The 26,223-nt window shown below is 36.3% G+C and overlaps 4 protein-coding genes and 1 pseudogene across 5 annotated transcripts; 1 reads left to right on the forward strand and 4 right to left on the reverse strand.

Annotated features, from left to right (window-relative positions):
- Positions 1 to 1,241: 1,241 nt before the first annotated feature.
- On the reverse strand, positions 1,242 to 2,177 carry LOC132184149 (uncharacterized). The gene is made up of 2 exons (XM_059597663.2): positions 1,792 to 2,177; positions 1,242 to 1,707 (listed from the first exon to the last, which is right to left on the reverse strand). The coding sequence occupies exons 1-2, from the start codon at positions 2,098 to 2,100 to the stop codon at positions 1,522 to 1,524; spliced, it is 495 nt and encodes a 164-aa protein (XP_059453646.1). The 5' UTR covers positions 2,101 to 2,177; the 3' UTR covers positions 1,242 to 1,521.
- Positions 2,178 to 9,478: 7,301 nt separating this feature from the next.
- LOC132183572 (SET domain-containing protein) lies at positions 9,479 to 12,891 on the reverse strand. Its single transcript, XM_059596893.2, has 5 exons — positions 12,143 to 12,891; positions 12,007 to 12,046; positions 11,814 to 11,920; positions 11,091 to 11,189; positions 9,479 to 10,727 (listed from the first exon to the last, which is right to left on the reverse strand). The coding sequence occupies exons 1-5, from the start codon at positions 12,863 to 12,865 to the stop codon at positions 9,708 to 9,710; spliced, it is 1,989 nt and encodes a 662-aa protein (XP_059452876.2). The 5' UTR covers positions 12,866 to 12,891; the 3' UTR covers positions 9,479 to 9,707.
- Positions 12,892 to 13,537: 646 nt separating this feature from the next.
- Positions 13,538 to 16,847, reverse strand: TY2 (thioredoxin Y2). The gene is made up of 5 exons (XM_059597983.2): positions 16,489 to 16,847; positions 14,939 to 15,027; positions 14,407 to 14,584; positions 13,966 to 14,036; positions 13,538 to 13,819 (listed from the first exon to the last, which is right to left on the reverse strand). Exons 1-4 carry the CDS (start codon positions 16,675 to 16,677, stop codon positions 13,971 to 13,973), a joined length of 522 nt encoding a protein of 173 aa, XP_059453966.1. The 5' UTR covers positions 16,678 to 16,847; the 3' UTR covers positions 13,538 to 13,819; positions 13,966 to 13,970.
- A 339-nt stretch (positions 16,848 to 17,186) lies between these two features.
- On the reverse strand, positions 17,187 to 21,876 carry LOC132185753 (Sphingomyelin synthetase family protein). The gene is made up of 4 exons (XM_059599528.2): positions 21,444 to 21,876; positions 18,856 to 19,250; positions 17,946 to 18,139; positions 17,187 to 17,851 (listed from the first exon to the last, which is right to left on the reverse strand). Exons 1-4 carry the CDS (start codon positions 21,728 to 21,730, stop codon positions 17,453 to 17,455), a joined length of 1,275 nt encoding a protein of 424 aa, XP_059455511.1. The 5' UTR covers positions 21,731 to 21,876; the 3' UTR covers positions 17,187 to 17,452.
- Positions 21,877 to 25,365: 3,489 nt separating this feature from the next.
- On the forward strand, positions 25,366 to 26,212 carry LOC132183984 (citrate-binding protein-like; annotated as a pseudogene). Its single transcript, XR_015912901.1, has 2 exons — positions 25,366 to 25,635; positions 25,730 to 26,212. The product of XR_015912901.1 is annotated as a citrate-binding protein-like (transcript).
- The last annotated feature ends 11 nt before the right edge of the window (positions 26,213 to 26,223 follow it).

Consider the following 26,223-nt stretch of genomic DNA (forward strand, 5'->3'; position numbering starts at 1 on the left):
GAATTGAAAAACCCCTAAAACTTCAGGGAGTAAAGTAAATTTTCTCCTTAAATTTATATGAGCGGATTCGCAGTTTTATCTAAGAGGAATGGGTACACAAAATGACTTTACCTTAGAGATTATATGGAGTCGAAATTTTTTATACTCTCTCAGTAATCTAAATATTTGTGAGTCTAGTAAAAAAAATTATATGGTCATAAAAAGAATGTAGGCACTTTTTTTCAATTACAACATTATAAATATATTTATGAGGCTCAGAAAGATTAATTGCATGCGTTGAAATAGTTTGTGTTGCTTCAATATGCAAAAGTTAAAAAAATCCTTTTTCCTGCATTATTAAATTGTCTTCTGATTAATTTTCAACAACTGAAGTGGGTAGTTAAGGTAGATATGCCTCACGTTCAGTATTCCTATCTGGTAGGGAGCCTAGCTAATGTACGTTTGCAGTAGACCACATGTTAATGGAAATATCGTGTACGTAAGACAACATATTAAATTTTGTTAGTTGGGACCGTTAATAATAGGCTTAATTTTGAGGAGATTTTAGCCAAAAAAATAAAAATAAAATCATTTCCTATCATATTTTTCATCAGATCTGCCAAGCAACTAATTAAAACCACGGCCTATCTTCTAATTAAACCAAAATTCAACGACCAATGGTACGTCTTATGATTTGACTAATTAATAACAGCAAAAGAAATTATTTATGCATGGGCTATTGATTAATTTCAGCTAAGTAACTTATTTCTAAATTCATTTTATTGGACCGATGTGACGGTGTCCATAAATCATTAAATCACTGACACATGATCAACTGAGTAGATGAGAGTGAAATATTGGGTAGATGGCATTTCTCAATTTCATGTTAGAAAAATGAAAAATGATACATTTCCTCCCTTGGTTTTTAGCTCCCATCGTCTACTTTTCAAAATTACCATTTGATCTGTGTGGGGTTATATGTACCCCACAGATTCAATGATAATTTTGAAAAATACAAATATGAGAAAAAGAGTGCGCCAGAGAAGAATGTAAGGATGTATAGCTATCATATCTGTATAAAAATACAGAAACAAGAAAGTCAAAACACACATAATGGTAATTTTAGATAATTGGTGTCATTAAATCAGCCTAATCAGGCCAATTTTTTTGTTCATCAAGTAAAAAAGAAAAATAGATAACATGAAAAATAATATTAGAGACAAGTTACTTAATTAGATGACAAGATCTAGAAGACTTAAATTAATGAAAGGAAATATTATTATTAACATTGACAAAAGATAAAAAAAGAAAAAAAGAAAAGAAAATAAGGGCATGCATCAGATAGATGATCACACCCTTAGATTTTACAAGGACATATACCAAGCAAGGAAGCATTCACAAACTCACTCCCACACAGGTATTATTTAGGGTAGCTGCTTCCTGGTGGTATAAGCACAACATACAAACTAAAGAAAAACAACGTAGTCAATAATAATAATAATAATAATCAAGGGACAACTGGAAGAGATCGATCTCCTCTTTTCATCCGAAAAGATGGTGGTGCTTCTTTCCATGAGACTCTTCCTCTTCTTCCTTTGTCTCTTTCTTTTCATGATGCTCATGGAAGGCAAATCCTCCAGCTCCAACTGCAGCTGCAGCTGCAACCTCCTCTTCTATCTTGTGCCTGTGGGCATGCTCTGGGTCCTTTGATGACTTGTGCTTCTCATACTGATCATTTCATCATCACAAAAAATTAGCCAAAATTAAAACAATTATCCCTAACGAGAAAGTGAAAAAGTAGTATATAATTACCAAGGCATAAGCACCAGCAGCAGCGGCACCGAACTCCCCGACGTGCTCGAGATGCTTGTGGTGCTTCTCCTCCTTCTCGTAGTCGACACCGGACTCAGTGGTGGTGGTAACCACATCGGTGGTCTCGACGCCGTATCCGCCTTGGCCACTGCCGTAGGCGCCCGGGCCACCGGTGGAGTAAGCGGTCTCGGAATAAGTAGTAGTATCGGAGGAATAAGGAGCATCGGATCCGTAGACAGTTTCAGAAGGCCTGTCTTCATCATCCTTCTTGTGGTGGAAGTGGCCGTGGTGGTGCCTCTCTTCAGCCATGGCAGTGGTGGTGGTTAAGTCTTGAAGGGTGGAAAATATATGATTGATGGGTTTATGATGCTGTGAGAGAGCTTGGGAGAGTAGTGGCTTTTATAGGGGAAGGGTGGCCAATTGCCAGAGACTCAATTGGCTCCTTCGCCATATCGTGGTTGGCCATAATTGTTGTGATGGACGGTCAGGATTCCTGTGGGTTCACAGGTCCTCTTTATGATCAACTTTATGTCGACAAAATTTGGATTAATTAATCTTTTTCCATATTTGCAATTCGGATATTAATTAATATATCTCTTTCGAAAAAGGAATTCTTAGCATATATTTATATTTATTTATATATATATATATATAACCCAATGTAAAGTAAACCAAAGACTCTTTAAGAAAGTGATCGAGGAAGTTAACCAATTCTCACATTAATTTTAATCATAAAAATAAATCATTGTTATAATATTTGATGGAGCCTGCAATATCATAAGGTGAGATGTACTGGATCAGGTGTACGCATTTGATCTAAATTAGACAAAAATATATATTAAAGAATATTTGATTAGCTAGGGTTGATGAAATCTTATAGACAAAATCCTGCATGGATCAAATGTAATTAATTAGTAATTCTAAAAATAGTGGGTTGTTGGTTAAGATCATTATAATTAAAGATAATTAGATTTATGAGAATTTCTCTTTTGAATTAAATGATCGAAAATTAATTAATATATAAATTACCAAACTTCACATACATGCACCACCATGGAACACGATACCACTAGACCTTATATCATCATTATTCTAACAATAATGCCAAAGGCGGGAGTAATTAAGCAGTGGTTAAAAAACTTGTCATTTTCCTGTCGCAGTGAAAATCATCAGCCCTTAGTACCAAGATTATTACCCTAATTTTACGGTGAGATTAATTAATTAACTCAGTTAGATCAGTTGACGGGATGATCAGGTGGATCGATTTGATGAGATAATTAGGAATATATAGTTGTTTTAGTTTATACGTTACCAGATACCACCTTGCCGACATTCTTGCTTAAAGTGAATCTAATTTTCTTTGATTTTATTTATTGGTTTTTGCATGTGATCGATCAATTAAGTACGGCATCGATGCTGAACATGCACCGCGCAGGTGCAGCTAATTATTAAAAAAAAAATCAAATTAAAGGTGCAAAATGGTCCAATTATATTTTATGGTATTTAATAGTGTATATATTGTCACGTTATTTTAAAATATACCCCTTAAAATGCCAATCTAAATTATGAAATGACAGTTCGATCCTATTCTGCATGGTTCGAGAGTCGAAAGATGTTACCATGTGATCATATAATTAATTAAATTTCTTGATTATAAGAAAGAGTTTCAAATTAACAAAACTTAATTATTGTATGATCAATCTCTCCCTCCTTGAAGATAAATAGTCTTCCAAGATTTATTTATCTTGTGAATACAATAAAGCAAGATTGACAATAATAGGAAAAGTAAGCAAATTAAAAAAGTGACATGGATATATAACCTAGCTTGCTGGCAAACTACTACAATATATATATATATATTTCTCCATTAATTCTGGTCTACGGTTAGGTGTCAACCTCATCCGCCAGCTTCTTGCCTTCCCCACACACCTACTATTTTCATAGAACAATTCAAAATGGGCCAAAGTGAAATAAATTTTGATACAATTGCACCTCAATGGAGTAAAATGGTCCACATATATGGCACTTACGTGCCTTGAGTATACGTCCATTATGGAAATAAATTATAACACTAATGTATATATACACGCACCGATTTTTCATCAGAAGCTAAACCTAATTTTAATAGAGGCCGATACTAACTCTTATGCCCAAATATATATAATTAACTCCATATAAATGTTTTAATAAAAAAAATTCAAAACGGGGAGCCGTAACTCCTCCGGCCTCCTAGTTCCGTCCCTATATATATATATTTGTTGATTTGCATCATGGTATCCAAAACTTCAACTTCACTCCACCAGTAGAAACCTTTATGGGACTTTTTTGAATCATTTATACGACGAAGTTTTTAGACTTTATTTATTTATTTTTTTTTTTGGTTTATTGGGGGGGGGGGCTTTAATGATTACCTAACTTTGAAATGTGATAAAGTGAGTTGGAATGGATAAGGGGGATGGCGAATAAGAATGGTACATGTGGCGACTGATAGCATTGGATGACCTTTTCTCAAACAATAATTTAATGTGCAAGTGACCCTTCCACAGGACAAGGATTTCTTTTCGAACAGATTTTTATTTATTTATTTTTTCCGGGAAAATGGGGAGGGGGGCCAAGAAAGTAAAGGCTGAAATTGCTCCCTTGATTAAGAGCAATCGATAATGGCCGGTGGCCGGGGCCCATTAAAATATGGGCTTGGTGTCGGCAAGAGCATATTCACACCAAGATACTAACTTGTACACTGTCTTTTTCCTTATTATTATTATTATTATTTTTTTTTTTACAACTCTCTTTTCCCTTGAATTGTCATCAACACCATCAATTACACATGACCCCTCTTCCTGATCAGTTCCCCCACATCCTCCTTAAATAAATAATAAAATTAAAAAGACCTTTTCTTTTCTTATAGTTTGCTTGTACATCTCATCCTTTAATATTAATTAAAGTTGATCTCAAAGAGATCAGGAAGAATTATGAAAAGAAGGTCGTTATCTTATCTTCCAATACACTACATAAAATATTATTACATTTGATTAAATAAAAAAAAAAAAAAAAAAGATAATGTGATTGTTGAATTATGTTTATATAGGTGGCAATTTTATATATATAATGTGATTGTTAAAGTAATCAAACTAATTCTTTTTTTCTTCTCAAATTTTTACCACCTTTTTTCACTATATCTATGGCATTGACCAACTTTGAGCTCGGTTGTAAACTTGCAATAATCTGAATCAATAAATTATTAATCAGCATGTTCTACCATTTTAGTGGCTCGTGTCACTGAGTCTTTAGCTTATACAAAATATGATACCAATAATGATTTTAAAAATCACATCAATTTTTAGAAGACATAAAGAAGACGTTTAGCTTTACTCGACACAACACATATATAGAAGGTAACATAATCAAATCTTCACCTCCAACTTGCATGGAAAGCAAATCATTATTATAGAAAACAATTCCCCTCATCACAGGATATGTTGTGATATCATTCACTCTACTATCTTTAGATTCCCAAATCTTACATTTATGGGTCTTATTGTCTTTCTCTTCCGCTCTCTTTTCGCTTTCGCTCTCTTCTTTCTTTTTCATGTATCCTATTACATTTTTCAGGTTTATGAGCTATAAATGGAAAAATATTGTTCTATCTTCTTTTAAACCCGCCTGCTTACTTGATGTAAGCGAGATTCAATCTCATACTTATATGATGAAAAAAAAAAAAAACTTTATTAAATAAACCACTTATATCCAAAATAACATTTAAAATAATGATTCTTGCATGGGATAAGATTATTAGTTTCTTTTTTCCATTTTCTTGAAGACTTTATCTATTTTTACAATTTCTATGGTGGTCCTATTGGAGGTTGATACGAACATAGCACAAACTCAACTCATGGCCAACTTCTTTCCTACGTGTAAAAAAAATTTGAATTTTAAACAAAGCAAATTGTCTTTTTTCCCAAATTTTCAGAATCCCAAAATCCTCGCTATCAATTTTTTTTTTAAATGACACGTAAGAGAGAAGTTGGCCATAAGTTGGATTTATGTTGTGACCTTAACATTTTCGGTCCTATTGTGACTATATATATATATAGGGATGATAGGTATCAACTTATTTGCCCAACTTAAGTCCAACTTTTGCCTTTTTTTTTATTAAAAAAAAAAACTAAATAGCAAATGAAAAAAATGTGTGAAGCAATAATATCTATTTTTGGTCCTTATTTTATTTGGTATTTTTTTAAAATTCCAAAATGACATTTTTCTTCATAAAAATGTAATTTTTTTTTATGAAAAAAAAAATTTAATTTTTTTAAAAATATCAAATAAAAGAAGGACCAAAAATAAATATTATTGCTTCAAACATTTTTTTTCATTTGCTATTTAGTTTTTTTTATAAAAAAAATAAGGCAAAAGTTGAACTTAAATTAGACAGCTAAGTTAAGACTTTAGCATTTCTCATATATATATATATATATATATATATATGGACTTGGAGCCTTGCTCGTGCATGAACCTAGGTGTAATATTGGATAATATGGGCAAATTAAGATAAGTATTATGAAGAGAGAGAAAGAAAAAAAGAAATTCTCAATCTCAATTATTTTTTCAATTAACATGTAAGTAAAACATAATGTTTCAAGTAAAAGTTGTTGCAAATCAACTCTCACTATCCAAATTATATCTAAAAGGAGAGGTTGAGAATTTAAATCCAAGTAAACAAAACGGCGTTTTGACATTTGATATGACCAATAACCTGAATAAAGAAGACCAATCAAACAAAAGGCTATAAAGTAAAAGCCAAAAGATAAAGAACCAAATATTGTCCCCCGGACCCCCACCCATGTAGTCTCTGTTGCAAAGAAAAAAGGAGGAAATTACTTTGAGCTTTACCCTATTTTGTGAAATTTTTGTACTAATATTTCTAAATCAGATATTAATATAATATTTTTAGCATCTTAACTATTGAATTTATACTTAATAACTATTTAAATTCCTAACGGTTAATACAATAGTTATCTAAATCATTAAGGTGTTTTTGGGGTATTCTTTGTTTTTTTGTTTAAACAAGTGATTTGATGTGATATGAATGTGAAAATAATTTGTGTGTTTGAAGAATATTTTCGTTCATTAATTCTTTTTAGACGGTGTTTTTTGTTTGAATAAATAATTTTAAATATTTTATATTAATGTCTTCTATTTGAAAAAAAAAAAAAAAAAAAAACTAAAAATATAGGGCCCAATAACATTTTTTTAGGAAAAAAAAAGTGTAATTTTTAAATTAAAAAAAAAAAGATTAATATTTAGGAAATGGTCAGGCTTTTTTGTTTTTTTTTTTTTGTTGCTGCGCAATCCAAAACATGTCAAATCAGAACCAGCTGAGAGCCGCGGGAGACACGTGTTTGGATAAGAAGCTAAAATCTGTTGGTATTTTATTTTGTATGATGGGTGTAGCTGTCAGCATGGACGGTTTATATATGAAATTAATTTCTGGATTTTGGATTACGGCAACGGGTCCCATTGGACCACGATCGTGTGGCCACGTTTCCGGTTTGCCCCATTACAAAGAAGCAAAAATGCTTGATCATCAATAGGGTCCACCTTCTTTATTTTTGTGTCGTTAGACTGCTGGTTGAGCTTCTTTGGAGCATTATGTAACCTACTATTCAAGCCTTTCTTTTTTGTTATCTACTGGTCAGACAGTTTAAAAAGCCACGTTTTATAACTACTCTATAGGAAATAAAAATTATTAGTAGAAATGGAAGAAAATTGAATGAAATAATTTATGGATTTAGTTTAGGTCATGAAAGAAAACTAATTACATATACTGTAACTTTTTTACCGCGCCTAATCCAATTCCAATGGTTAATATTATTCATTAGTTTGGTTACAACAATGAAATATGGATATTTATTCTTGTTAGGTATTTTACAATACGTTGGTAAATAAAATTATATTGTAATCAAATTTCTTAAGATGCTTTTTGATTGCTAAAGAGATTCTGATTTGATTGCACAAGAAATTGGTGGGTTATAGCCCTAGGTGGTAGCCTGTTGGGATCTAACATGAGCAATAAGATGTGCTTAATTTAGGTCAATTGAGGGCTTTTTAACATATTTAAGATTGACGTGTTATTCTCACAAAAAATGAATAGCTATGATTTTTCTTTTGTGCGCATGAATAAAAAACTAATCTAAAGATAAAATAGCTATTATACTCTACGAACTTATTCTGCATACCAAACATACCCTTAATTGAACGTCTTGGATTCCTTGGTGAATTTTACTTGTATGTTATAATAACATTCTTCTTTATTTTATTTTATTTATCTAAAAATTATAAAAAGAGTAATTCTTATACTCTAGTCTTAAATAATCCAGTAAAGTTTTGATACTTTAATAGTTGTCATTATTAATAAATTAAATTCGTTATGAGATCGTCTTCAATCACTGCACAACTCCTATCTGGATGACACATGTCACCCTTTGGAGTGTGACGTGAGCATTTCCACACGTCACCAATTTGTGACGTGTTGCAATTGGACAGGTCAATAAATGGAATTATCGACTGGTGGATTACTGCCATGTGACCCAGATCACTAATGACACGTCACAATCCATTTAGTGATGTGTCTGGCCATTGACACGTCACAAATCTCAAGTCACTAATACCCTTCTTTTTTCTTTTTTCTTTTTTTTGTAGGGGGGGTAGTGCATGGTCCTGATAAGTAATCAAACCAAAACTCTCAATCTTGGCATGGTTAGCATTATGTTTTAAAACGAAGATTGAGTTTACACTGTTTAGTGTTGATTCTTTCCACTAGTGAAAGAGTTTGAATGGCTCCAGAAAAAAAAAGAAAAAAAAAAAGAAAAGAGTTTGAAACTTTGAATGAACATCTAATGTTTTTAGCCTCAACTGTGCACCAAGAAATAGGTTTGTTCAACAGCTCCATTATAATTAATTCACAGCAAGCTACTGCAAGTAAAATGATATTTCTTTGCATTAATAAAGAGAAGATCTTAGATTCAATTCATGGTTGGAAATGCCATATGATGGGGAAGACTACCCACTATAAGATAACCTGCTCTCACTCTTGAATTCAAAACTATATATTTTGGGTTGTAAGTGCTGATAAGCTGGGCTGGCCAGTTGAAACAAAAAGCAAGCCCAAGCCAAGGCATTGGACAAGTTGTAGCCTGTCTTAAAGCCTGTTTGAGATTGCGTTTGAGAAATAAAACTTTTAAGTAAAAAAAGCTTTTGAGCAAAAACTTCATTTTTAAGCTTTTGCCAAAAGTGCATTTTAGCAATTTTTAAGTTTTTTAGACCATTAACAACACTTTTAATTTTTTTACCAAACGAGTTTATAGACTTTTTTAGTGTTTAAAGCACTTTTAGGCCCCTCAAATGCAATCTCAAACAAGCCCGTAATAGATCGTGTCATCATTTAGGCAATAAGCTGCTTGGTTACTCTTTTCTACCAGAAATTTCATAGTGGAAAGATTGAAGCAAATACTTTTAACAAAATACACAAGAAGAAGCATACCGAATATTTTATATTACTCCTGAGTGTTTCTCCGAGTATTGGTGGTCAGCAGTTCTGCCATAAGACTGCATGATAGAAATGCTTCAAAAAAAAACCTCCAAGAAAAGTAACTGTTGATTAAAAAGCACGAGATTATAAAACTAGGTATAAAATTAACATGAATTTGTAAATAGATATACATGTTCAAATATGGTGTGATATCTCATTACTATTCGCATGCAAACTTCCGTTCATAATTGGTCTCACAAAACCTTCCATTCCATGACAATGTACTCTTCAACTCTTGGATAAATGGTTCATGAAGTCTCTGAGCAACCACCTCATGTTAATCAGTAACTGCTCAGACAGTGCATAAATTTCTGGTAAGTTTCAGAACTCAATGTGTTGCATGAGAACAGTTTATCAAACACTCTTCATATTCTAGAATACTTCGGGTGTGATCAGTCAAATGGGAATGTCGACCATAACATATGCTTGCTAAATACCCTCCATATTGTAAGCAATGGACACCAAGCTGAAAGATATACATATGAGCTTCACATATAGAAACACTTCTCTCAGTCCCATGATAAGAATCAACAGCAGGGCTGCTAAGATGAGGCTGAACATTCCCTATACCGGAATATTTCATAGTTCCAAGCCAGCTGAAGTCGGTGGGATCTTTAAATACTCTCAAATACTGGCAACCGTGAATCAGGAAACTCCAGACCTTTTGTGTAATATTAGTGACACAATCAAGGAACTCACTAGATATGCCCTCAAAATCTGTATTTTGAGGTTGCCTGTGATATAGAATAGCTTTAAAGTTTTCCCTCAATGAGCACTTCGAGCATATGTTATTTGAGAGAGAAGAAAGGTTTGCTACAGGCAGACCCCTTTTTACAAACTCACTCCATACTGAGCTTCTAGCAAGAGTTAATAAGGATTCCCCAGCACTTATCCAGAAATTTGCAGCAGATGCAATCAGAGAAGATTCAGAGTGAAAAAGATGGTGAGTTGCACCTGCAAGCAGTAATGAGTACGCTGCACTGGTCCTTCTCATGTCCAGAGCTTCCAACAGATGCCCATCCATTTCAGAAGACAGCGCCACCAAGTCACTTGCACGGACTCTATATGCTGAAGCCAGGGTTGTATAGGCATTTAGAGAGAGGTAGTGCAGGGGATGCAACTTGAATGTTGGCTGTGATTTTACTTCCCTGCCTTCAAGCTGCTTATAAAGGAGACCTTGACTGAGGATGTCCTCAAGCTTCTTGCAACACGATTCAGGATCACCAACTGACAGATATTCAGTTATAGCATCATCCACATAATCAGTCAACCTTCTAATTGCGTTGGCACTATAGAACTTGTGATCAGAATGCAAACTGGAAGAGTGAAGAGTTGCCACAGAAATTTCCTGGAGAGAAGATAACACAAGACTTTAACATAAGTTGAAAATAATCTTTCATAGAGCTTAGGAATTTCCATATTTTCCCAAAAAAAAAAAAAAAAAAGGTAATTCTCAGTCAGATGATATGAGGTTCAGAGAGGTTAAAAGTGAGTACACGGTTAAAACCTCAGTTCAAGGTTGACAGATGTTTATCTTAGTAAAGTTACCAGAATTAGGAAAGGGAAGTAATAGAACCAACTGGAAAAAATGTGAATATTTATTTATAATAAACCAATTATTTCTCAAGTTGCAATACTATGCTGCTCTATGAGCCTATGAGGGCACAAAAATTCAGACAAATATAGTACACCTTTTTGCTCAAAATCTTACTTGCAGAGTATGATCCACATAAGTCAGGGATGAAGCATTACATCGCCTACAACAGCAGATGAACTGATACTTTGACCATAATTCTGATTGCCTCACTGCCTGGGGAAACAATGTGCACAAAATATTAGAATGAAAGAACTTAGTGATTTAGATAATAAATAGATTTTAAAAGGACTTCCTGCCCGGGGGGAGGTGCAGGGAAGAAAGTCAAATCCCAACAAATTAACAACAAAAAGTGCAGATGAAAACATAATTGTTAGTTCTATCAACTGAAAACGACAAAAAGAAAAAAATTAGAAACATCCTACATAAGATTTGAGGTAGTATCAAATAAGTCCTTCCATCCCTGTTTTAAATTTTCTAAGGGATTGCTTGTGAAATATTAATTATACTCCCAAAGAAAAAATACACCCCCACTACCACACTCCCCCCACCCCCAAAAACAAAAGAAAAGAAAAGAGAAATGCTTAAAAGCCAAAACCATATGGTGCTATTTTGGTATTTTTCCCATGATTTAACAAACTCAGCCTCATTGAAGCATCATGCAGTTCAAGGCTTTTGGAGCTCACATTTCTAATAGAAATTAAATTTTTCAGGCAATCATAAAAGGAGGAGAAACACACAAGAAAAAATGTTTAAGAGACCAAGCAAAGCATGTCTTTTTATGCATTCAAACTCAATGATACCTAAAAATGTAGGCCATGAAATGGGAAAGAAGAATACCTTAGGCTGCAACAAGTCGGAGTAGGCAACAGTCACTTCCTCCCCTTTCTTAATCCTCTTAATGCTCCTAACAACAATTCTTGGACCACTATTCTCGCACACCTCATCTATAGCAATGAACACACCAAAATTCACTGATACACGTACATAATTTACAAGCCCCAGAGTTGGAAAAAGAGAACAAAAGAAACACCTTTCGTTAACTCACTAGTGCTACAAAGACCACTCTCTATCTGCAACAAAATATCAAAAGACCAATCAAATCTCACTCACACCTCTCAATTCATCCACAAAATGGTTGAAGAATCGGTAAGAGCTCAGCTCCTTACTTGAGCCTCTCGGCAGTGGCGAGCGCAAGGGACAATCCGAAGTCTCGCCTGGGCGCAACACGCCGGCGGAGAAGGCAGCGAAATGCGGTAACAAGCGTTGGGGGAGCAGCTGTGGTTGATCCAGCAGAAGCTCGGGCCGTACACGGCAATGCCGAGGATGCGCCCGGTGTTATCCTGCACCTCCACGGCGTTCGTTAGTACCAAGCACAGCGCCGCCTTCAGAGCGACGTCGTCAGGCTCCCAGGCCTCGGCCTCGTCGCCGTCCCGCATCTTCCTCGCCGCAGCCATGGCAGCAGCGCCCTCGCGGATTCTTCCGACGAACTCGTCGTCTCCGGTCGTCGCAAGGAGTTTATCGCGGTTAGTGAGCAATCCGGCGATACGTCCGGCGCGGGGGGAGCGAGACGCGGCGGGTAGGGATTGTAGGAGGCGGAGGGCGGCGCGGAGGTCGGAGGTGTCTGCGGTGGTGGAGGAGCGGGATTGGAGGAGGTGGAGTTCGGCGGTGGAGACGTGACGAGAGGAGGAGGAGCAACGAGGGGAGCAGTAGAGGGGGGAATTGGTAGGGAGAAGAGGGGGATTGGTGAGAGGGGAGAAGCAGGAGGAGCAGTGAGAGAGGAGGAAGGCATCGTGGAGGGAGTACGCGAGGGGAGGGAGTGGTGGGGTTATGTCTTCCCCCATTTCCATATCTTCGCTCGCACTCATGCTCATTTCCATCTCCCCCTCCATTTCTCTGCTTTCTCACACGTTCGTCTTTACTTGTAACGGGCAGCCCAAATTGCCATTGTTCGTTTATTTTTATATTTCCTACAAAAAATACCCGATAATAAGTGAAATAAACTCGCATTAATTTTTTTTTTTTTGTTTTTTGTTTTTTTAAAGTAGAAACTGACCAGTAACGGCAAGTAAAAGAGGCCTGGGGAAAATTTTCAAAGCGATTAGGCATATAATAATAAGGTAAAAGTTTAACTCTCAAAATGAGAATCCTTAATTGTATTAACATGAAACATCTTGAATTACATTGATACTTTGATAAAGCTCAATTCCTATTATTTAAACCTCTTATGTGCGACTCCCCATAAGCAAGTATTATTATAATCACACCCAAGTGAATAATTACAATTGGTTTAGCTTAACTATAAAGAGTAAATTATTTTTTTTGACATACTCCAATAACTTTTGAATTTATTTTGATACCATATTAATTGCAAAAATAGGTAAACCACGTAAATAACTCAGCACATTGTTGCAAAAATAAGCTTTTAGACGGCCAATCAGGCTATCATAAGTTTGGTGGAATCATTAGCAAAAATCATGTTGTCTAAGAAATGACATCGAGGACGCGGAGATCATTAGTCATGCTAGATGTAATATGTAAAATTTCACTACCATAAAAAAGAAAATTTTAAATTTTCTCATCAAAATTTCAATACGTATGCAACTTTTGTGCAGATCCCTTGTAATCCAAACAATCTGTCATCAATGTTTGTTTGACTGGGCTTAATTTTTTTAACATAATCCAGGGTAACATAACAAGGACCATACACGTCAGTCGTCACATTTTTTGGGTACAACGCCAGATACAAAAAATTGGAGAGGGAGCGCTGAAAGAAGGCCAGCAATTTCCTGTGCATTCTTCATTTATCAAATCCAATATTCCAATCTAAGAGCTTGTTGCCATCGCTGGACTCAAAAAGTCAATGGGCAATAAGAGGGAGGGAGAAAGAGAAAAAAGAAAGAACACAAAGAGAAGAACAGTGATGAGACAAAAAGAACAGATTAACTATAAAGTGTCACTCGGAATGTAAGCTGGAAAAAAAAAGGTTTACCTCAACTATTGCTTAACTTTCAGAGAGTTCTCAATGCGTTGGATGAGCTGATCTGCAGTCAAAGCACCCTCCTGAAAATAATTAAACCAATACTCTGGTTCACAATCAACATATATAAAGACGGAAAAAAAGAGAGCAATATTTGAGTTAAAATGGTGCCAACTTATTTTATCAGTGGCTTAAACTAAAAATTGGCATGTAATGCCAAATATTCTCAACTACTTAACCCTTGATTTGTCCAAACTGGACAATTAAAAGCAATTACACTGAAAATATCTGAAAAAGGGGCCTTTTACTAGTGTAAGATGAGACTTCCGTGGCCCATTAAAAAAAAATGATGAGATTTCTATGCATTTTCATAAGTTAAAGCACAAACATCCTTGGGTGGAAAAAGTTAAAAGACTCCCAGATAAGAGCAAGAAAGATGCAAATTCAACTCACAAAGCGATCATATGGTTCTCCGTCCTTAAATATGATGAAAGTAGGCAAAGCTTCTATTCGGTATTTATCAGCAATGCTAGGGTACTTCTCGGTGTCAATCTTCACCACCTGGATCTTATCTTTCAGCTGAGAACCGACTTCATTGAGGACTGGAGCCATGAATTGACAAGGACCACACCTGGAAACCAGAGCTTGAATTACTCATTTTCAGTTTAATCATATTCTCCTGATCAATATTTGCTAGCCTAGAGGTTACTCTGAATAATGAATTCTGACTCACCCATAGCCTATAGGGAGAAAAATTACTACCTTCATCAGGAATCATGGTTTACTCACAAGACAACCATAGTTTTACAAAATTTGGATGCAAAAGCTTATAAAACTTCCAAATTAAGTGATTTTGCACATTATCATTTCGGGTCATAAGATAGGTGGACAACATGGTCAGAGACCATCTCAGCTCATGATACTTCTTTGGCAAAATATGAATACAGAAAGAAAGGAAAGTACAGAGAAGCGGGGAAGAACATACCAGGTTGCATAGAAGTCAACCAACACAGGTTTGTCAGAATTAGCCAGCAAATCATCAAGGGAGGAAAATGTTTGCTTCTTGGCTTTGACCTACAGGAAAATTTTTTGGCTGCATATGTCAATTGTTGTTTCATAAGAGCAGTTCAAACTTAGTAGTTCATAGCTAGGGGTGGAATTAGAATTTTAGGTGGGGTGGGGGAAACTAAAAAAGAATTTTTGGGGGTAAAAAATTAATTTTGGAGGGTCTACCTCATAAAAGACATAAAATTCAGAGGAGTTTATAATTTTGGGGGGCTACTCCCCTAACAAAGACTATGGGTGGTTCCACCCCTGTTCATAGCACACAAGTATTAGGCAAAGCCAGTTTTTAGTTTTTGATAGTCACAACATAGTCAAATTAAATAACTGCTTTGTTTGAATCTCAAAAAAAATGTGCATTAACTGACCAATGATAACCATACATATAAAAATGAGAGTCATTCAGGTGATAAAAGTTTGCATTAAATGTGTGAATTCTATTAATATGGGCGTCTAAAACAACAATCAAATATCTTTTCAAATACTTTGGTATGCGTAAGACAATGAAGAATGAGAAACATGAAAAAAAAAATTTGGCCATCTCACTTCATATCAGAATTGACATTCTGAAAGTGTCGAAACACTTCTGATTGTTGACTTTTGACAGCTTATTACCGGTTAAATAATCCCTAACCCTATGGCCATGTGATCTAGACAAGTTAACAGGAGCTGCCTCTAACTGAATAATTGGGAAAAACTACATTATGAGTTAAACAAGATCCTGTACTTCCTAGGAAGAAAGCTCAAGATTATTTGTATGCACAATTGCTTAAGACAAGCTAATATATTAGACCATGCAAATTTCAAAACAAATGAAATTTTTTTTATTAAGCACCAAAAAATATAACCACAGAAAAAGCCTTCTCTGCAAGTAAAGAACCTGAAAAACCAGTCAAAGGGTTTTCATAAAATCGTTTGGTCTGGAATCATACATGTCATTCAATATCAAATCTGGAATGGATGTCTGAGGCTAACTCTACTTCATCATACAGTATCATGTCTAATTCACGGCATCAAGATTGCAGAGGCATTAGTTGATAAACATCTCAAATCACAAAGTATCAAGCTGTTAGCTTTCATTTGCATCCAAGCAATCGCAATTCGCTTATATGTCACCTTACTTTCAACCATACACTTAGTGAGAAGTTATTTTCCTCAATTAAGTTGGGATTCTCGTATTCTTAAAACCCAGGCAACAAACAAATATATGTAAGAATCCCAAATGAGCTTATGAAGTAACAAGGCCCATTGCTATAGAATTTTCCACAGATAGAGCAGCTCGATCTTGCATATTTTCGCCTAGGGAATACAAGAATTCAGCATAACTACAACGAAATACGAATTGCAAAAAAGAAAAGGAAAAAACATCCCGTAATTTTCCAGAAATTGTAGGATTATAAACTATCCATTACTCTTCCGAATTTTCTAGGGAAACAAACAGAACATAAGGTTCACAAAACTCAAAATTGTTACCAGAGGAAGAACTCGAGGCCGCGAGGGAGAACACACCCCCGTGGTCCCGATTCGAACTCGCTGGAGCCGCAGAGGAAACTGGAGAGAGGACGACGAAGATAACTTCGACGAGCAAGACGAAGCCGCCAAACGATTAGAGCGCCCCGAATTCAACGAAGCAATCGTTGATGCCGAAACGGAAACCGCCATTTGAAGCAGAGCTCAAGAAGAATCTCCACGGAAAAAACTTGGCTCCCGTTTGGATAATCGGAAACAAAACGAAACAAAAATCAATATCTGTTTGTTTTGAGGGGAAAATGATATCCGAGAAAGAAACAAATAAATTAAGGGAGCGAGCGTGCGAGCGAGCAACAGACACTATTAGCACTCTCCTTAGCGTTAGATTTTCTGAGGACGACTGCATTGGTGGCCGTTGGCTTATTAGGACTAGTATATTATTTAGATCCGACGGACTGGAAAATCCGCTGTAATTATTTTGACTTTGGCGATGAGGTAGAGGTTGACCGTCCGATGTGTGATGAAGAAAATTTGCTGCTACGGGCGGGTGAAGAAGATTAGATTTGTGACAGCAGGTTGCTCCTCCCGTCTTCATGGAGAATGTTTATCCCACGCGTCTTTAGAAGCGTGGAATCTACTTCCTAGTTAGAATTAATAATCCAAGAATAAATTTTACAGTACATATAAATTTTCACCATATATACACCATTAAATGCTGTAAAATCTAATTAAATCATCAAATACTTCTTACAATAAAGAAGGAAGAGGACCCTGTTCCCCTACCTGACAAAATATTTCTAAAAGTGGGAGAAAAACAAATAAAGCTCATGAAACCCCACAAGAATCAGTACACAGAAGAGCCTCAAATAACAAGACCCTACAAAACCAGCTATCACAAAAATAGAAGAAAAAGTTTACACAAAATAGAAGTACAGTGATGAAGCATGGGAATTATGTTTGAAGAAAATCATCCATCGCTCGTCCATGTTAAGGCCAGAAGAACAATGGTTAGTGCAGACAAAATGATTGCACTAGCAAGCACCAACATAGCTCTGCTTGGGCCTTTGCTCTTACTCTCTTGACTGCCCGTCTCCACCTCTTCGAGAAGCTCCCTCACTTTCTCCATGTCCGAGTCCTTTGCGGCTTGGATTAGTCTACCTTGGATTTTCTCTAGCTTAATTAGCCTTCTACCTCGGGAAGCGTCCTCGCGAGGCCAGATAAAACCCGTCATTTTCCAGAGGAGGAAGCCGACGTATATGGCCACGATACAGTCAACAGTGTAATGGTGACGCTCTCGTATCTCTCTCTGGGCGCTGTGCGCTACGAGAAGCCATATAAGAGCTGAGCTAAAACCTCCATAAGCTTCCTGCAACCGTGTTTAAGATATAAAGAGGCCAAGAAGAATCAGTAACTCCTCAGTGCTTTTAACTGGTGTTAATACAACATATTATAAATTCTACCGTCCAAGCCATGGCTGTCAGTACAGCAACAAGCATGTGGCCGCTGTAAAGGAGGTCATTGCAGCCGCCTCCGGCTTTCTTTAGCAGACTGAACCATGAAGATCCCTCTGAGGCAGTTGGGCGCAGGAAATCAATTAGGAAGCTCATTGAACCCCAATCTGGTTGGTACTCACTAGGGTATCCTCCAGTATCAGCTGCAATAGAAGAAAATAAATGTTAACATGCACCACTTCCACAACAGAGGAAAATCTATAGGATCATGATGAAAATAGTCTAAAATATACAGTATCATCACATTTCCAACACAAAAATCCAACTTATAGAAATGCTTCAAGACCTTTCTACAAATATAAATCCCGATAAAAGAACATAATTATCAAGACTTGCACAATCAGAAATCTTGATTCACCATACCTTTAAAAACATCCCATAACTTGTGGTTTGCTAAGTAACCTCAGACCTAATAACTAAAGGATAACTGGGATTCTTTTCTCTTCTTCTTCTTTTTCTGTTTTTGGTAAATTCTTTTGAGGCGTGAGGAAGCCTCTGGCAGAATATTGAATGGAGTGTTTTGAATTGGTAAAGAAGACCTATATGAGGTGCCTCATTACTGTAGACATGGTCATATAGTGTAGTGAGGACCCATTAAGCAAGTCGCGAAAAAAAATTCATTTAAATCTTAATATGTTCTTATGAATCTGGATGATCTGATGCCACAGCAAAGCTCAGTGACATATTAAAAAACAAGGCATGTGGAGTGTTACTAATTCATAAAATCCGGTAAACGTAACGTAGGTAGAAAAATAAAATCAACACAGCGCACACCAAATCCGAGTTAAAGGGTCAAGTAAATAACATTCCAACCATGCAAAATCTACAGAAGCAAATGAACTTAATACACAGAACATACCATAAGCTATATCCATTCGAAGTAACTGACGAATAGAATTAGAATCTGAAGCATAAGGGACATAATATTTCTGAGCCCAACGATGAGGATATCCAGGAACTCTAAACCGAGCAGTAGCACACCAAGGCCTGGCTGATGGCAGAATGGTAGATACAAAAGTTATGGCTCGAAGAAGACGGCCAATTGCCATGGTGAACATGTATCTTGCACCTATCCCAAGGCCAGGAGCTTTTACAGAGTCAAATAGTACAGAGAAAGCCAGCATCATGAACAGCATTAGGAAATGGTGCAGTCCAATAATACGAGCTCTCAGTATCTCAACTATGGGATGAGGAAGCTTCTCGTTCAGTGCAAGGAGTAACCACTGGCCAGTGTCAGGAAGAGGAGGTGTATCACTGTCAAATGTTAAGAAGCCTGTCAATAATCCCATTGTTTAACTTTTAGCTAATAGCTAATGCCGAAGTAGCATGGGAAACTAAAGGTATCGTCCCTAGAATTCCCCTAGTAACGAGCCACAAGATGGCAGAATACATTAACTTTCACATTATAACTCATGAAACGTGCAATTGGGAGATCTCGCATTTCGAAAAGTTTAAAATTTACTGTTTCACTAAAAAAAATACCATGTGATGTTTATACAGGCTTTTCAGATGATTCTTCAGAAACATACACAAAACTCCACTTACTAACCTGTACATAGCATGATATCCATATTCATATCCTTGTTACTAAGTCTACAAGAAGTTTTTGTCAATCAATAGCACATACACGTCAGGAAGCACAAGTATTATCTATTGATGTCTTGCAGTTGCAAGTTGTGGCTGCATTGGAGCTTCCCATTTTCCATACAGGCCTTAGGCCTAGAACAAATAAGAAACTTCTTGCAAGTAGACAGGTGTTGCGATTTCATAGCTTGAAATAGCACCACATGTGGTGCTTAAAGATTATAAACTGGCATTTGTGCTTGAAGCAGAATGAATGAACATGAACAGAATAAAAAAACTTTAATAATCACAATGTATGAGTGCCTCAGGCGTTAGATAAAATCATTTGCAAATATGTAAATCATTACTTCAAGCTCATTAACAGCTACCAACTGAAAAGATTCAAAAGAGACGACGAATGAAATTGAGTAATATGATGTTTTAACCTTCATAGCCAACAGGCATTTCAGTTATTATCTGTTTAGGGTGTATTGTTGTACCATCTGGTAAAGAGTCACTGCCTAAATGACAAAAATTGCATTTTGGGAAGACACATAGCCTTTATATTCCCTAAACATATTGAATTTGCCATTCTAATATTGAAATGTGTATAAACATGCTAATTTTGACAAAAAATTACATGCCATAATAAAGATTTATTGAATTCTTCCTCTGTGCACAGATGCAATACAACCATCTCTTCTTAAAGGGACAGTTATAGATTTGAAATGGACTCTGCCTCAAGTTTGAGATCTGAATCCAACATCTTTTTAGAGGCCTATCAAATGAACAAAGAAAAAAAAATCATATACTAATCCCCTAAGCATATAAGCCAATAAGATCTTGAAACTTGCATCAAAATCCTCTAAGACATGCATGTGCATTCATGGTATGATTGGCCACAAAAAAGCATTAAATCCTTTTTACTTTTTGGATGAGTGAGTTTGGTCCCCAAAAGCCAGGGAAGATTCGAAACAGAGATGTCCACATTATGAGGTGAGGTCCCCAGCCAACAAAGCAATTGCAGTGAAATCCCAAAGAAGTTACAATGAACAGTCTATCTTCAATATTTTACACATAATTTCAGAACAAGTCCAATGAAGGTGCTATCTTACCTTAATTGAAGTAGTCATAACCGTTACAGAGTTAACAAGTTTATCAGCTCAAGCCAATACTTAGATGATACTCTGCTATCTAACTTTGAGGCTATGGGCTGACAAACCCAAAAATGGAAAGAAACAAAATATCCCAGACCAGAAACAGGTGTTTGCATACCAAATCCGTCACTCTTAATCACTTGCTATTGTTATAGCAACCAAATCTAACAGAGACAGGTCCCATAAGAGTAATTAATACCAACATTTTTTTTCGTCAGTGAACAATGCAGTCATCGTCTTTATTAATGCTTTACCCTAATCTAGCGTTTCTGATCCCAACCACTTTCCAAATATATCTGATCAGATCAAATCCTACAAAAGCTCAAACAATTCCTCATACGGTTATTCCCAATAGTCCATAAACTTGGTTAGAAATCAAATCTGAAACCCATGTTCATATTTCACAGAACCTCATAATCTAACAAAATGCAGTAAAAGAACACAATTTAAGCTTGAGCGACCATAAATAAAACAAAAAAGTAACGAACAAAAGCAACTTGGCCCACCTAATTTCACGCAATGAAAAACCCACAACAAACTAAATAAGCTTCAGATTTTTCACTGATTTATCATCTGGGTCGCCCTCTTGCGAGCGCAATGAAAAACCCACAACAAACTAAATAAGCTTAAGATTTTCACTGATTTATCATCTGGGTCGCCCTCTTTCGAGCTCAAAAACCAAAACATATATACCAGCAGAGATACACACAGGAATGCAAATGCTTACATGTGCCAATCGAGGCCGAGCACGGCGGTGACGAAGCGCACGGAAAGAGCCTCGAAGAGGAGAGCTGAGAGCATGAAGATCATGGAAGCGACGAAGGGTATGGCCGCGCGAAACTCAGAGGACCAGTGCTTGTAGAATGGGACGCGAATGACAGCGATTAGAGCGAGCAGTGACCAGAGTGCTGGCTGAAGTCGCTCGTGCCACACCGGCGATAGGTGGCGGAGGTAGTCGATCACCACGTAGGACATGGCGGCGACGCCGAGACCTGGCGTCGCCGGCCACTTCATGGTGCAGTCAGAGGAGAGATAAAGAGAGTTAGTGTTGTTTTAGGAAAGTGGAAGTTGGAGGAGGTAATTTAGTTTGTCTGAGAAACAGTGCGAGTGTTGGCGGAGGTTAAAAGTCGGTCAATTTGATTTGTGTTCTTTCTCTTCCATCTCTCCCTATTTTTCTCAGGATAAAAACATTTACCAAACAATCAAATTATTTTCTTCTTTATACGCATTAAATTATTTCTTTACAAAAAAAAAAAAAAAACTCTTTAAAAAAAAATTAACAAATGAGTTATGTCTTTCTCCATATACCTTTTTCTTTTTTTCAAGTAAATCATTTATAAGGGACATTTATTTTATGCTTTAATTTTTTTTTTTAAAAAAAGCTTTTATTTGTTCATGGCCCTCAAGAAAATATACAAGTAATTTTATAGTAAGGATTTAGGATTCGCTTATAAAAAAAATATGTATGAAAATGTAGTGTACCAATAAGATATAAGTTAATTATTTTTTTAAAAAAAAACACAAAGTTCACTCTGTGAGAATTTTATATATAATTAAATGCTAATTGACAATAAAATAAGCAGCAAAATGAATAATTATATAAATACCTTTAGCCACGCCAATTGAAGAACAGCTTCGAGCAACCAAAACTATAAAACTAAAAATATTGAGAGGTTCTTATGACCTATACCTACCAGTAAGTGTCAATTGATGGAATACACATGCTTTATTTATAGGTAGGTCGGAAACCCTCAATTAGAGTTGTTACCTTAATTATTCTTTTCATCAAGGAATAAAAATTAAATAAATAATTAATACAATTTATTGATTCCACAAAATAAAATTAGTAATGAATTCAAATATTTGTTTCCACAAGAATTAAATTGACAATTTAATTCAGAATATTTGATTTCATAGATTAAGCTTTAATTGGAATAAATTACTGAACACCGTAATTATACATATTTTATAATCACAATAATATATGTGACATAAGAGACATACCTTAAATAGAATTTCTTACCCCCCCTCTCCTTAAGCTCCTAGATTGTTTTTTTGGGACCTCATCGTAACTTTCTTTGCAAAGTAAACAAAGAGGCCCAAATTTGAGATTGAGTGTTTCACAAATCGGTTGAATCACCTAATCAACTTCTCGTTTACAATGTAAACAAAGAAGAAGACGATTTTTTCTTTTGACAATTGTTTAGAGGTCATATGTTTTGACCCACCTAAACAACATGTCGTTTAGAATAGTGAAGGATGAAGATACTGGCATGTGGAGGCTTGTGGCATGACTGCCATTATTTAGTTGATTTGTGTTGCATTGTGTAGATCGACAAATGAACTTTCGATTGATTGATGTGGTCAAAAGTTTGATAGGATTCTTATAAGACAAGAATACGAGGTAAAAGTACGTGAGTTTTCCTTTTTAAGAATATGCTGAGGAATCACCGGTCCATGGTGGTTGGTGCCATGTGTTGCAGCCACCGAGGTCAAACTTCCCAACTTCCAATGATGTAAATAGAGAATAGAAACTGTGATAGGCTAATGAGTACCTTTTACATTCAAAAAACAAATCAGGAGAATTATTAATAAAAGACCCAAAATGATAATAATACCCTTTTATTATTCGTTCGGTAGCCGTCGTCGTCACGGCTAGCGGACCGACCACAAGCTTACTCCTTACCCAAGCCATGATTAAAAAGGAAGAAAAAGAAAGAAAAGGAAATGGGTGTCATAGTTTTGACATTTTTCGATTTATTAAGGTAATATGCAGAGCAGGTGGTCCGAAAGAATGAAACTTGGTGGCGGGTGGTCTGTACGACAAGTGGTTCAGAGTGAATGTGATCCACGACGTGGACGGAGGAAAAGTTACAGTTTTCATTGATGGAGTCCAGAAGTTTGTGGTGAAAGATCAAGGACCGGGAGACCTTTATTTCAAGTGTGGAGTTTATGCCGCCCCATTTAATTCCAGCAACTACATGGAATCAAGGTGGAAGGGGATTAGACTTTTCAAAAAATGATTGTCAATGCATGCAATTACTACTACTAGCTAGCTATGACTAAAAAAAGTTGATTATTTCGACAGCTAGCTAGCTATATATATATGTGTGATTTGAATATATATATATATATATATATCCTGGTGGCTAGGCTTTGTAATGATATATAAATATGTGATTTGATATGGTCTCATAATTAATTCATATTTCGCCAACTAATTACCTTGAATTAGTCTAACATACCATACTGGAAGCTTTGTTGTCCTATAGCTAGATCTATATATAATTAAGAGGCTATTAAACCCTTGAAAATGCTCACTTCTCTCTCCTCCAAAAAATTTCTCCCTTTCTTCGAGTCACGAGCTGCAATACCCCTTCTCCTTTACTCCCCTCTTCCTCGAGACATGCTACAAATCATTGTCTCAATCATCTTTCAACCATCTTTTTTAGCAAATCTAATGGATCCATCATTGATTTGTGAACTCATGTGGGTCATACAAAAATTCAATGGTAGATTCAACCATTTATTATAGGGAGATAGTTAAAAAATGATTGAAATAATGATTTTTATCATTTATCCCTCTTCCTCCTTCCCCCACCCTTTCTTGCATCTTTGTAGGCCCTACTCACCTTTTTGTAGGCTCTGTCTGCCTATTTGGAGGTCCTATCCATCAGCTTCTCCCTCATTGCAAATCGTTCGATTTCAGCCTCCTTCCACCATTCTCGGCCACGGATTCTCCCTTTTTTCTTGAAGTTTTTGGTTCAAAATTAGATTTGTCAATTTTTAGGAAGCTCCACCAATAGACACGCTACCCCACCATGATCCTTGGTCTCTCCACTTCCAACCGCCGTTAGCCTTGTTGTCGTCCGGTCAACATACATATGTGCGCACGTGTTTTACTCGAGCCCACGAGTAGATCTTACTCGCTGTCGAGTGTCTCACATGCATCGACGCGTGGGTAGCCTTACACCACGCGTGACACATTCCACCGCCTCCCGCCACTAGGGTTGTAAATAAATTAGTTTGTTTGACAACTCACTCGATTTAGCTTGACCCAAACTCAAACTCGAGCTTGATATTATACAAACCTGCTCGTTACTGTAGAAACCTGCTCGATTAGTAAATGATACATATTTGATTCACTAAAAAAAATTCAATAGGAGCTTAATTAAGAGCTCAGCTCGTTTAAAGCTTGACCGACTCGTTTACTTGACTCGTTAGTTCATTTATATATCTTGTGTATATATATATACAAATCTATATTAATATATTACTAGCTAGCTTGTTCTTCTTTCTTCAACAAGATATTTGTTCAACTGGTAAGAGCCTTAATCTCAGTAGATTCGAATTCCCTTTAAGTGCAAATAAGCCGGAGAAGCCAGGGTCATAAAATAAATAATTTTTTTTAAAAAAAAGAAAAAGAAAAAAAGAAGGGTGATAGAATAGCTTGGCCTAATGTCCCTTCCTGAAAGGTTGTATGGCTGTTTAAATTATAACATTTCCTGCAAGCAAGGCAACCTTGGAATTAATAGGCAATTGTCCACTCTGGAAATCTGCACGTGTCAACTGCTAAGCTAGCCGTTAAGAAACCAGAGCAAGAATATAAATCCTGGTTTTGAGCTGCGAATCCTCACAACTACTTGAGAATGAATTCTTCTTTCTGCTATAGCGTTCTAGTGATCCTGTTTCTTGTGAGCTCTTTCGAACCTCAGCCCCTTTGTGGTGCTGATCCTACCGATGGATTCACCCCTGTGCCTCTTACAGACGACAACCTCAAATTGCAGAGGCCATATAATGTACCCCTACAGGATCGTTACAGTTACAAAAATGGAGTTCGGACGTTATGGGTCTACAGCAATGACAAGCCCTTCGAGCCCGACAGCCCGACCAAGCCACGCACTGAAATTCGTATAGCTGTAAGCTCTCTCTAATTAAATCAACTATTTTCTTTTTAGTTTAAGCTTTTGAAATAAGCGATAATTTAACTTCGTTGAATTTTGCTCACTCCAGGGACATGACTACTCATCGGGAGTTTGGTAGTTTGAAGGGTATGCTTTTGTGCCCAAAGGGACCACCGGTGTGGCAATAGCGCAAATCCTTGGTGCGGTGGAGGGAGCCACCACTCTGCAGCTGAGGATCTACAATGGAGACTTGAAATATTATGGTTCTACGTTGGTGGCATCAAATCTGTTCGACAAGTGGTTCAGACTAAACATTATCCACGATGTGAATGGAGGGAAAGTGAAAGTATTCATCGATGGCGTAGAAAAGTATGTGGGGAAAGATAAAGGGAAAGCCACCATGTATTTCAAATGTGGAGTTTACACCCAAGATGGTTCCAGCAACTACATGGAATCAAGGTGGAAAGGGATCAAACTTTTCAAAAAATGATTCGTGGAATTAATAAACCCTTTGCTTTGTAAGGCCTAATAAAGTATAAATAAACCCACAAGGTTTATAAAAATGTCATGTGGGATGAAATTTAATAACAAAATATTTCGAGG

The sequence above is a fragment of the Corylus avellana genome, chromosome 7 (genome assembly GCF_965113065.1).
Source record: "Corylus avellana chromosome 7, dhCorAvel1.hap1.2, whole genome shotgun sequence".
Lineage (NCBI taxonomy): Eukaryota > Viridiplantae > Streptophyta > Magnoliopsida > Fagales > Betulaceae > Corylus > Corylus avellana.